Source organism: Meles meles, chromosome 2, assembly GCF_922984935.1.
Source record: "Meles meles chromosome 2, mMelMel3.1 paternal haplotype, whole genome shotgun sequence".
NCBI lineage: Eukaryota > Metazoa > Chordata > Mammalia > Carnivora > Mustelidae > Meles > Meles meles.
The window spans coordinates 58,277,301-58,290,608 of record NC_060067.1 but is presented as its reverse complement, the minus strand read 5'-3'; the positions used below and the strand labels follow the sequence as shown (position 1 = coordinate 58,290,608).

Sequence of the window (13,308 nt, the reverse complement as noted above, 5' to 3'; positions counted from 1 at the left end):
GATAGATAGATAGATAGATAGATAGATAGATAGATAGATAGATAGATGGATGGATGGAAGATAGACAAGGTAGACAGACAGATGATAAAATTTGACAGTCTTGAACTCTGCGAGCTTGAGAGCACATTCTGAGCCAAGTAGCAAGCTTTCTGATAGGATTTCTATCAAGATTCCTTATTCTCTTTCCTTGCCCATATCCTATTATATTGCCAAGGTATTAAGATAAATAAACATGTCAAGCCAGCAAACATTCCTTGAAGCCTATAAAAACTGCAGTCAGACCCAATACTACTGTTCATACATTCAGTCATGGGACCTTGAGCAATAACCTAATCTTCCCAAGCCACAAGAGCCTCATTTATAAAATGGGGATCATAAAAAACCTCCACGCAATACAGCAGTTACGACAATGAAATCAGGAGATACACAGAAAGTACCTGGGGAGGGGCTGGCACATACATAGTAGTCTCCTCCAGCCAAAAGAAGAACTTGTTGCCAAATAACTAACAAAAATAATTACCTTTCTTGAGTGCGAAGGTCACTGCATGCATTACATCATGGAATTCCCAAAACGGCACGATCATGGGGCATTGTTTCGTCGGCTGGGACCACGTTCAGGAAGAACTCCCTGCCAGAGGTGGTAGGGCCAGTCTGCAGACCTCTGGGCTCTTCATGGCCACAAAAATGGCATCACTTGACACAAATCGCAACCCTGACTGGTCCTTAAAGCTAAGGCTTTGCAGTCGCCCACGAAAGTGCAATAGCAATGCTGCGACCCACACTGTCCGCGGTGGCTCCCAGGCTCCCAGCGCACTCTTCACATGGGGCGCAGAGACAGCTTGGAGCCTTCACAAGATTGTCACTCTGGCTATGCCTCATTTTCTTCTGCAAAAGAGTGTCACTTGGGTGAATCACCTACCTTACTCTCCCTACCTCAACTAACCCTTCTCTATTTAGAGGTTTTGTTTATTGGTTTCTCTTAACCTCACAACTTACCTTTCCAAAATCAGTACATATACCACCTCCTTCAGAAAGCTTCCCTGTACCCCAGTGTGGGCTGAGTACACCTCCTCTGTGCTTCACGGCTCCTGTGCCCATGTGAGTGTCTGAGTCATCTTTTTTTGGTGCACAGCCTCCGCTCTCTACTGGACTAGAAATTCTTGAGGGTAGAGACTGACTTTCGGGTCTGCTAACCGCAGGGCTGGTACCCAGACGGCACTCAACGATGCTTACTGAGTGAACAGATGTCTCAAGCTGGCCTCTCTACTTTTTATGTAAGGACATACTCTGGTTTAGGTACACTCACCTTCCACGCCCACAGCATCCTTCCCTCCAGGTCTGCTCTCCTGGACCCGGATCTTTGACTCCTTCTTACATTAACTTCCCAAGCCTCTCATGGGTCTGGCCTCCCCTTGTTGCCAGCATCCCAGCTCCTCATCTTGAACCTACAAGCCTCTCTACACAATAGCATTCCTACAGGCCTCCAAGGGGTGTGAAAGTCAGACCGTATTCAAGTACTCAGATACCAGCACATGGATTCTGCAGCCTCCCCCAATGCACCCACACATGCTCAGAGGGGCCACCTCCCTGATTAACAGCAGCTTAAATCATGCAGTGAAAGGTTTGGCTCCTGATTTGCTATTCAAACATCCATACAGTCATGACATTCCAAATAAAGAAAGCACTTCACTGAACAGGCACCAGTTCCAAATCAAATAAACATCTAGAAAAAAAGTACACACATTTCCCCCATGATTCCAACTTGTACCGTCTCTTAAGGGAGTAACTATCAAATGTTAAGTAGTTTCCTATGAACATAAATTTCCTCATTACTGACATCTGTTTTCCATTCATTCATGTTAGTTTCTCTGATTAAAGCATCATTTCAGAGCCAATTTCTCAGTGTTGGTGGAAAAGAAAGTTGGGAATCTGGTGAAATCTGATGCAAAGGTAAAGAAGTAGATCGTTCATTTTAGGCTTGCTTTTTCAAAGTCACCAAGCCATGGAGAGACTAACCCAGGAAAGAAATGTCACAAAGGACAGTAGGGAACCCAGAGGAGACCTGGCCGAAAAAGCTGGGTCTTGGAAGTTACCTTGGAGTCTGGCAGCGGGAGAAGGGAAAGAACATTCTAGTCAGAACGTGCATGCTGGGGGATGTAGGAAAGGCCAGAAAGTTCACCAGCGCTGGTGTTCGCGACCTCACACGGTACTGAGGGGACCAAATTAAAGCACTAAAACAAGGATGAATAAATAGCACATTGTATTCTGTAATTTTTTCTGATATTACGATGGTTGACATCTGGGGGAAAAAAAAACACCTTTCTGGATTGAGGAGATTTGAGCCAGTTCTCCAAGATTACAAAGGACTCAGAGTGGAGAGTGCTTTTGAGATGCACACTGACCAATTCAGAACCCACCTCTTTCTGGTGTAGAAAGCAATATTCCTCTGCCTGCATCATCCCAGGGTCAGGTACCAGGCAACTAGAGACACCACTATAGCTTAGAGCCCCCTAGAAGAATTCAAACTAGCTAGGCCTAAACTATTTACCCTGCCCTGCCTTGCCTTTCTCTGAGAAATCCCAATAAAAGCCACGGACAAAGGTCTCACCTTGCTCTCATCTTCTGCCTCTCGATCATGGTGAGGTCTTCCCGTGTGCCCTTCATGGCATGCCATGCCTCCTAGTTCTAGAATGCAGGAGTATGAGGAACTGTTTCCTGAGCCTCTCCTCTGTCCCTTGTGGCCCCCCTCACAGACCACACCATAAGAGTACAACAAGTACGAAACATACACAGCGTGATGATTTGTTGTTGAGAAAGGCATTTTCCAAAAGACTTCTTTAAGCGAAATGGCTCCCGTGTCATCCCTCCCTGTGTTCATGTCCATCATCCCTCCCTGTGTTCATGTCCGTCATCCCTCCCTGTGTTCATGTCCGTCATCCCTCCCTGTGTTCATGTCCAGCTTTGAACCTACTCCAGTCTAACTCACATCCCCACTCCCTGTCGGCACTGCTCTTATGGAATGGGCCATTGATTGCCCATTTGCCTAACTCTATGGTCAGTTGCCAGTCTTTCCCTTACTTACTTTCAGCCCATTTGGTGTAGCTCACCACCACCCCTCCCTTCGCCCTTTGTTCCAGCGATTCTCTCTTACTTCTCCCTCGTGGGCTGTCCTTCTCAGTGTCCTTGCTGGTTCTTACATCCCCAACCTCCAGGAACAGACCTGGCCCTCTTTTCTTCCTCAATCCTCATTCTTTTGGTCATCTCAAGACTTGAAAGCCCTGAAAATAGAACTACCCTATGGCCCAGCAATTGCACTACTGGGTATTTACCCTAAACATACAAACGTAGTGATCCGAAGGGGCACATGCACCTGAATGTTTATAGCAGCAATGTCCACAACAGCCAAACTATGGAAAGAGCCTAGATGTCCATCAACAGATGAATGGATAAAGACGTGGTATATATACACAATGGAATACTATGCAGCCATCAAAAGAAGCCACCTTCAGCTCCCATCTGGAGTATATCACAGCATCCCAGCTGACGGCCTGGCTTCTGTTCTCACCCCAGCAGCCAGAATGGTCTTAGGAAAATAAGGCTATGTCTCTCCTCTGTTCCAACCCTTCAGTGGTTCTCCCCTGACTCAGAGTTTAAGCCGAATTGGGTAGGATGACCTACACGTTTCAGTTCTGCCTTAACTCTGCAACCAGATACCCTGGTATTCTATCTCCCAACTCTTATCTTTCTCCTTTTCTGTTCTGGTCCTACATTAGGTATGGCCCTGTCTTGGAGTCTTTGTACCAAATAGTACTCTAACTAAAATGTTCATCCCCCAGCCATCCACATGGCTGATCGCTCATTTCCTTCACTTGTTCCGAGGTCATCTTGTAGCCCCTGCTTAGTCACTCCTAAAACTGTAATACACACCACCCTCTGCCCTCTTCATCCCTGATCCTGTTTTAGTTGTCTTCATTCCACCTATTACCATCTGACATATTAAATATACTGCCTGTATGTGGTCTCTCTTCCCTGCCAGAAAACACACTCCATGAAGATGAGGATTTGTTTCTTTTCTCCACTGTTCCATCCTTCGTGCCTTGTACACACCATAGGTACTCAAGACCTATTTGTCAGTTGGATGCTTGAAACCTGGAGACGAGATTCTCTAATTCTCTGATCTCTGAGCATGTCCAAACTTGGGTTTTGTAGAATGCTAGCCACCTGACAGAGAGTCACGCCTGCAAAAATACTGCAAGGTCCGACCCTTTACATGTCATTTCCCCTCTTGGAAGTTCACTAAGCTTGTTCTGAGAGCACTCCGTTCCCCTGGCATCTCGCAGGCAGTTCCTGGCCCTCCTGAATGAGGTTTGCATTTTTTTTCTACTCTACCCGAGGCAATTGGGAAGGCTTAACTGCAGGCAGAATGTCATGGCAAAATATATGTAGGAAGCCACCTTGCAGAATTTCAGCCCAATCTGAAGCCCCCTTGCCCTATCCCACCACCTGGAGCAGAGGGGCAGAAGGCAGGGCTGGCCAGGTGCAGTCTTGCACATGGTGATAATCTCTGTCTCCATCAGCTCCAGCTGCTATAATGAAGTACCGTAGACTGGTGTCTCAAACAACAGACATTTATTTCTCACAGTTCTGGAGGCTGAGGAATCCAAGACCAAAGCTCAGAATGATTCAGTTCCTGGTAAGAGCTCTCCTCCTAACTTACTGATGGCTGCCACCTCACAGTATCCTCACATGGTGGAAAGACAGAGAGCCATGGTTCTGGGCTTTCTTCTCTTCAGACGACACTAATCCCATCATAGGACCCACCCCCACCCCCACCCCGCCACTTCATGACCTCACCTAAACCTAATTATCCCCCACACAAATAGGCTTCGCCTCCAGATAACATCACATGGATGGGGCTGAGAGCTTCAACATATGAACACTGCAGAGACCAAAACAGTCAACCCTAAACAATTCCCAGGTCTGGGATGTGTCCTGATGCACAGAGATATAGGAGGTGGCAGTGGGCAGAGCCAGATCTTGGGGTCAAAGCACCCGTGAGTGAGAAGGAAACATGGGCAAAAATAAGGGCCCCACATCTTTGGCGAACATAAAACGCAATGTTAATGAGACTATGAAATAAAGAAGCAGAAAAGAAAAAATGACCACAGAAATCCCTCCAGGTGCCTCAGCAAATGTGAACTATCGGCAGCACTGAGGCTCAAAGCCCAGGGGAGAGCCTGCTGTTCTCAGCCTATTTTGACTTTCACTTTATGTAGTAAAATTTTCACAAGTGATGCTACTCTTCTGGGTAAAAATTAGAAAATCCGGAGAAGGAAAGAGAAGAAAATAGTCACCCACATTCTTATATCCTAGTGACAATCACCACTAACCTGATGCCCTTTCATTTTGCTGGGTTTTCCTGCCAGACAGCCAAGGACGTCCTGTGTTCCCAGAGGGCTGACTGTGACTGAAAGGACATTCCATTTTCTTACACACATATGGTTGGTCAGATGTTGGGGACAATTGGACGGATTGTCCAAGTCATCACGTTTTCCTTTTTAAGTCTGTAGGATAGAGCCTCTGTTCCCCTCCAGTTTTTCGTACTGAGGTCGAGCTGGCTTCTGTCCCATGCTCTCCGTCCCCCCAACTCTGTATTTATTCTATCCAGGATTTTTTAACAGGGTTTGGGGGTAATTATCTATTTGGGGGAGAGAAGAGGCAGGAATTAAAAGCCAGGCCAGGCCAGTGTTTCCCCCATCCTCTTGTCTATTGTCCCTACAAGAATTATGCTATATGGGGCACCTGGGTGGCTCAGTTGGTTTAAGTGTCTGTCTTCAGCTCAGATCATGATCCCAGGGTTCTGGGATCTAGCACCACATCAGGCTCCCTGGAGGCCTGCCTCTCCGTTTCCTCCCCACTTATGCTCTCTCTCTTTCTCTCTCTCTATCCCTATCTTTCTCTCGCAAATAAATAAATACAATCTTTTTTTTTAAAAAAGAATTATGCTATATGTAAGTTGCCATAAAAAATTTTAAATATTTTATTGATGTCATAAGTATATAAGTATTAACAAAATAGAAGTATATTAATATAAATATGTTTTAAAATAAAAATGTTATATCAGGGGCTCCTGGGTGGCTCAGTAGGTTAAGTCTCTGCCTTCGGCTCAGGTCATGATCTCAGGGTCCTTGGATTGAGTCCCGCATCCGGCTCTCTGCTCGGCAGGGAGCCTGCTTCCTCCTCTCTCTCTCTGCCTGCCTCTCTGCCTACTTGTAAACTCTGTCTGTCAAATAAATAAATAAAATCTTAAAAAAAAAAATGTTATATCACTCTTGAAGTTATCCAAAAGAGTCTAAATGGCAGTGTTTTTTGTTTTTTTTTTTAAATATTTTACTTATTTATTTGACAGACAGAGACCACAAGTAGGCAGAGAGGCAGGCAGAGAGAGAGGAGGAAGCAGGCTCCCTGTAGAGCAGAGAGCCTGATGCAGGGCTTGATCCCAGGACCCTGAGATCATGACCTGAGCCAAAGGTAGAGGCTTTAACCCACTGAGCCACCCAGGCGCCCCATGGCAGTGTTTTTTTAATGACCCCTGTCAGCACCTTCCAAAAAAAAAAAAAAAAAGTCTCTCTCTGCACAGCTGGAAATTTGACACCATTCCCTTTTCTTCTTGAACTCCTTCATTCCACTCCTCCCTCCAAGAACTTTAGGTAGCCTGTTTCTATCCTGAAAAGTCTTTCATTACTCACCATGTTAACAAACTGAATTTTTGATCATGCTGTTATTACAGTTACCAATAGTGCCCAAATGATTAAGCATAAAGGTGCTCTGGGATTTGGTAAATATTTGTTTATCATAACAAGTAAAACAAATACAAACACTCAGAAGCAGATTGTTTCACTAGAGAGGGTGGGCAGAAGAGGGAGGTAAGTATATAGCCATCTTCACGCTCACCTGTTCTATGTGAATCCAGATAATACCAGTTCAAATCTAAACCCAAATACCTTGTTTCTGATTTTACATCAAGTCCCTGGAAAGTCCTAGTACACACAGCCGGTAGACAGCTAGGTCTCAGCAGTGAGAGTCCCAGAACAATGCCTTGCAAGAAGGATGGGATTCTCTTGGCACTGGCAAGGGGAGGAAGGGAGGACTTCCAGATGGAGAAGGAACCGTGGAAACTTCTACATAAAAACAAGATCACATCGACTTGCAGACAGATGAGAAGATTACAACGTTATTTCAAAATGTAGTGCCTGTCTTCCTAGAAGGTTTAAGGGGTCAGGTTTAATAGAAGTGGTCAAGAGAAAAATGGAAAGTGTCCGCCATTTTGTGAAGCCTGTAAGGAGAGAGAGACAGTGTATGGTGTACCTGAGTGACAGGGCGGGTAAAGGACCCAGAGCAGAGAAGATCTGGAAGCATTTGCACACACAAGGCTGATGCAGCCTCAGGATGGACTGGTTTCCTAGGAAACCAGAGCAGCGCTGGGAGGACATCATCCTGCTGCGTCTGTGAGAAACACCACCTTGCAGAGGAAATCCTTATTTCATACCGATTGATGTCATATGTTGAACGGAATGTCTTCCAATTCTCTCATTATCTGCAAGTTCTTGCATTGCCTCCAAATCAAGACTTTCTTAATTTTAAAAATTATTTTCATCACACCCTTCGCACTGGACTCTGCGGAAACTTTATTCATGCCAGGTCGGCTCAGCTGTATCCAAGAGCCTCTGTGTGTAACCGTGAGGTCACAGTGGTCCTCGGGTTTGGCAAGTCAGCGCTGGTCGCCAGGGCAGGGAAAACAGACACAGTTTGGGATCACATAGCAGAGTAGTAATGTAGTGAAGGAACTGACACTAAATTAAGGGAAATAATGTCTTAGGAGCGTGGAGTTCTGGTTATCTAAAGAAACATGGTTGTATTATTCTACCCAGATAAAAATGAAGGCATCTAATCTCTATCAGTTATTATGTTAAAGGGAGTGAATGAGAGTACACATGGTTCATCATATTATCTTGAAAAAAACTCTGTCATCACCATCTGGTTTCACCCAAGTGAGAATTCCATTTATTTTGTTTGTACAATCTCCCTCACACCCTCACTTATATGTTTTCCTTCACTGATTTAGTGCTACTAAGTGCCAGGTACAAAGGTCACCAACTCCAGTGGGTCACATTCTCCACATTCTTGGAATGGAATGGAAATGACACGTCCCCAGCTGGTTGTGCAGATTGGGCTTGGGAATCTCCACACCCTTGAAATGTCTTCCACTAGCATAGACTGGAAAATATCAAGCAAGAATGACTTTTTACCATTTCAGAATCTTTCCAAGTTTTTTTTTTTAATAGTGTATTTATTTATTTGAGCGAGAGAGAGTGTGCGTGCACAGGCAGGAGGAGTAGCAGAGGGAGAAAGAGAAGCAGACTCCCCACTGAGCTGAGGGCAGACGCCCAACTGACCGAGCCAGCCAGGCACCACTTTTTCAAAGTTTTTAAAAGCTTCCTAGAGAAGCCACTTTGTTTTCTTTATTCAGAAATCATGTTGAATAAAATATCTTGTCTCCCTTTTAAAGACAAACAAAATTTTTCTAGTGAGCTATATATAGATGGTAGCTACTTTAAGTGAACTTGAAAAACTGATTCTCTTTAAAAAAAAAAAAAAAAGGAGGGAAGTAAATAAGTAAGGTGCATTTTCATGTTTAGAGACACTTTGTTGACTACAGACAATCCTTCTTTTGGGGGCAGAAGCAAGGTGGCTGGCCAGCCAGAAAACAAGATTGGCGAACAGCTGTCCAAAAGTCCTTTCATTGCCCGATCAGGGGATTACACACACTTAATGATGCTTGCTATATGCCTGCCCTGTGTGGCTGGGGACCATGGAACCTGGGTGAGGAAACAGCTATTAACCAAATAATCACACGAATAAAATGGCCAGTGCCGTACAGGAAAAGTCTTGGGACCCTAGGTGTACAGAACGGCAGATAGTATCTACCAGGTTGACAAGACCTTTAACCAATGGAAAGAAAGAAAATGGAAAGAAATTTTTTCAAACAAGTTAAAAAAGAACGTCAAAGGCCATTTCATTGCGCTGATGGAGATGCTCTTCAAGAACTTGAACCTCAACCCACACATGTGAGACCACATCTTTAATTATTTCCTGCCTCATTCCCAGGACGGAGTGAGTGCTATGGTTGGAGGCTGTTGGAAGAAGGATCTTCTGTCTTTCTATCACATAACCAACTATATCTACATAACCAACTTTATATCTATTACCAACTGTGTGCCAGGCTGCAGAAATGAGCTTTGAAGCCCAGGACCCTCATCTCTCTGCAGCAAGCCGGCGCTGAAGGAGCGGCAAATCTGTTGCTAGCAGAGACCTTTACAGCCCATCCCCCTCCTCCTTCTTCTCCCCGGTGCTGTTCCTTCTCCCTTCTAATAGAATATCTTCTCCCGCTTTTTCTTACACTTGCCGCTTTTCTCCCCTCAACAGCGCTGATGGTTACAGGCGTCAGAAACCCCTCTTCCGGGGCGCCTGGGTGGCTCAGTGGTTTAAGCCGCTGCCTTCGGCTCAGGTCATGATCTCAGGGTCCTGGGATCGAGCCCCGCATCGGGCTCTCTGCTCGGCAGGGAGCCTGCTTCCCTCTCACTCTCTCTGCCTACTTGTGATCTCTCTCTGTCAAATAAATAAATAAAATCTTTAAAAAAAAAAAAAAAAGAAAGAAAAGAAACCCCTCTTCCTTCACGCTCTGCCTTGGGAAAGGCTTTCTCCAGACGCCAGCACCCACCACGGTAGACACGTCTTCACTTCCAGGCCTGAGCCTTGCCCAGAGCACCGGGTGCTGGACAAGCACATGTTTTCTTGTCCTGCCGGCTCCTCAAAAGTGTCCTGTTGCTACATAAAGCCCATCAGTGTCAACTCAGTCAAAACTCAGACATCATCACCTCCTCCTTCTTTCTGTGAACCAGGGGTCCTCCACCTTGAGTGTGTGTTTAAGTCCATCCCCTAGATCGCTGGGCTGCACCTCCAGCCTCTGGGTCAGTGGGTCCGGGCCTGGCCTGAGGATGTGCATGCTGACAAATGCTGGGAAGATGCGCTGCCGTGAGAACTCCTGACCTCCCTCTGGTCACAGGGTCCGGTTGTCCTTTCCTTCTTGTGGCCTCTATGCGGTTTCTCCCACTGACTCACCGGGACATCCAAGCTGGTGACTTCCTCTCTCCACCCACCCACCCCACACATGCAACCTCAGGACTCCCCCGCCGCTTGGAGAATATGTTCTAGGCTCCTTCGTGTGACATCAGAGGCTCCCTGTAATTCAATCCCCAACTCTTTCTGCTATCTTATATCCTGCTCCACACTGGTTCGGCCTTTCCACTCCAAGCATGGCAACATTCTGTTCCCCAAACACTTTGGTTTGGAGCACTGGGAATGAAAGAACCAGGAACATCCCAAACATCTCACCTCCCAGATATGATTGGAGAGCCAGTCACTTACTCCAGGGGCCTTACAGTCTAGGTCCTCAAGATCCCTGATCCTGTGTCTTCCCCACACCTCATAGCTACACAACGGTCCATGAGGTTTACGTATATATTTAATAATAGTTCAAAATACATGCCGTGTCTATGACGTAGGCTAGGGCAATGGCTTGGGCCTGATTGAAATGATCTATGCTGTTGAAAGCTCAACCCTGAATTCATTAGCTGTCCGTTCACCTACAAGCCTGTTTCTCAACTCAACAAATTGGAAGGTCTCTCCCCACTAGTAATTGAATTGGTGTGTCTCTGTCTTGAACCATCAAATGTCATTCATTTTACTCTTGGTTAAGTCAATGTGGCACTCCTGGCAGGACCAAGCTTCACCCTGTCTGTCGCAAAGAAGCCAAGACATGCACCGAGTACGTCACATGGACGGCTGTCAGCATGAGCTCATGTTTGCTTATGTAAAGTTCTAACTTTGCAAAACAAAATTACATTCTCAATGTTATTTTTTAATCTCATCTTCCCTTTGGAAAAAAAGAAAAAATATATATTGCTTTAAAGTGATTTTCCTGTGTTTTTTTAGGCTTACCTCCAATTCCTTCAGCTTCCAGGACAGGCTTTGCAGAATTTTCCATGAGGGAACGCATGAGGGAGAAATTACAAGCTGCAAGGGTGAGAAAAACCACATGAATATTTTGCTCAGTGGCTGATTGCCGTTCCTCAGGTCTTGTTTAGAATGCTCTGTCTGCTCAAAACTGCATGGGTTTGAGTGCCGTTAAATTTGTTTTCCTTGTTTTAAATATTAATGTGGTATTTAACATTGGCACAGGCGGAAAATTATGCTTAAGAAGTATTCAGTGTCATTTTCCTTAACTATTTCACTTGCTCTTCTCTCTTAAAGAAGTTCAGTGTGTTGTTCTTATGGATTGTTTTCTAATAAGATGGTGACAGGTTTTTGGAGCATTCCCGATGCTACCCAGTGATTCTCTGTTTGACTTTGTAGTCCAAAGCAGAAAGCACATTGCTGCAGGAAATTCCTACCCCTCGGCCCAGGCGCTTACAAAGCCCCAACGAGAAAGAACTGGAGACTGAATTTGGCACAGAGGTGAGAAATGGACCTTCTCCACTTTGCGATCAAAGACAGTGAAGCAGAATATAACATTTCCAGCAAAAGTTTCTAGAACAGAGCTGTGTGCAGAGGAGGCATTCAACACTTATCGATAATCATCATAGCTACTGTTTATAGAGTCCTGCTCAGGCCAGGTGTTTTCCCTGTGTTCTCATATGTCCTTATCCCAGCACCCCAGTGGGTGGGTTCTTTTGTTTTCATTCACATTTGATGGATGAGTAAACTGAGGTTCAAAGCAGCCACGAGGCCATCTCCAGGTCACAGGCATGCATGCGGGATTTGAGATCGGATTCCAGTTCTTTCTCATTCCCAGTCTGTCCCTTGGGTCAGCGTTGCTGGACCTCTGGATCTTGCTGGGAAGAAGAGAGAGATAGGAGTGCAGTAGGAAAGTAGCATGGAATGGTGGGGGCCTTGAATATCACACAAAGGGCCTCAGTTGTTTCCTACAAGCCATGGAAAGCAGTCAACCATAGGCTGGGAATGTGGTTTGAGTGTACTGGAATGATTTTTGTTTGAGTTTGAGGTGCTAGGGGGACATGTCAATGTGTGTGTCTCTAGAAACATACACAAAGGAAGGAACCAGGCCTGGAGAAATGAATTTAATAAGCATTTCTACTGTGGTGAGTTTTGAAATTTTGAGCGGCCTTTGTTTCCTAAAAGAAAGAAGACTGAATGAGGAAGGTCTTGACACTTGGAGGAAAACTGACAGTTGAGGCCCATGAGGAGGACAAGAAGCCAGTAAAAGAGAAAATCTTGTCAGGGGTATAGATGAAGGACAAGCCTATGAGAGGGTGGAAGAAGGAAGGGAAGAACAGAACAAATGGCTCAGTGAGGTGTTTGCAAGTCTAACCCACTTGTTTGTTGTTGATGGTAATGGTTGGGTTGGTTTTTACTCTTGAGACAAAAAAGCACAGGTGTGAAGAAATTTCTGTGGAGAGATCACTGATTGCTTAGAGGATGCCTTCTCTTTTTCTGTGATGAGATGTTACAACATTTTGCCTATATTCATCCCAAATTAAGCCAAAGATTGCATGATTACAAGGAAAGTTACAGCCATGTTCATATGCCATGGCCTGTGGTTCTTTAGTAGGAATGTCCTGTAGATCTGATGAAATGGCTTTATGACAGTTCGTTGCTCCATTCTGCTGAGGAGACATTTATTTCTCTTTGATTCCAATTATCTTCTTCATTGTAAGCCATAATTTTAAAATACTGAAAAATAAAGAAAAACTACATAAAATCTCATCAGCTTTGACACAAACACTTCTGTTATGTTGTTAGGTGTATGAATCCTGGCATCTGGTCAGATGGGCTAAATGATTGGATGATCTGGTCTCATATCTGAGGCTGTCTATACTTTTTTTTTCTTTAAGATTTTATTTATTTGTCAGAGAGAGAGAGTGAGCACAAGCAGGGTGAGAGGCAGGCAGACAGAGACGCAGGCTCCCCACTGACCAAGGAGCCCGATGCGGGACTCGATCCCAGGACCCCGGGATCATGACCTGAGCTGAAGGCAGATGCCTAACCAACTGAGCCACCCAGGTATCCCTGAGCCTGTCTATACTTTCTGATTGATAATCATTTCACAAAATCATAGCAGCTCTCTTGTCCATGGGTCATGAATACAATATCCCCCCAAAAGCTTTAAGTTATAGAAGTAAAAATATACTCCCTTGGCCTACAGAGTATTTATCGTTTTTTGTGAGC

At 45.1% G+C, this 13,308-nt stretch overlaps 1 protein-coding gene across 5 annotated transcripts in view; it reads left to right on the top strand.

The window, feature by feature from the left end:
* Positions 1-13,308, top strand: part of CC2D2A (coiled-coil and C2 domain containing 2A) — a 135,245-nt gene that overhangs the window by 18,319 nt on the left and 103,618 nt on the right. For all 5 annotated transcript variants that reach the window (XM_045998083.1, XM_045998084.1, XM_045998081.1 and 2 more), the window contains 2 exons: positions 11,056-11,144; positions 11,476-11,577. In XM_045998083.1, the coding sequence (XP_045854039.1) occupies positions 11,056-11,144; positions 11,476-11,577 (191 nt within the window). The remainder of the gene's footprint in view (positions 1-11,055; positions 11,145-11,475; positions 11,578-13,308) is intronic.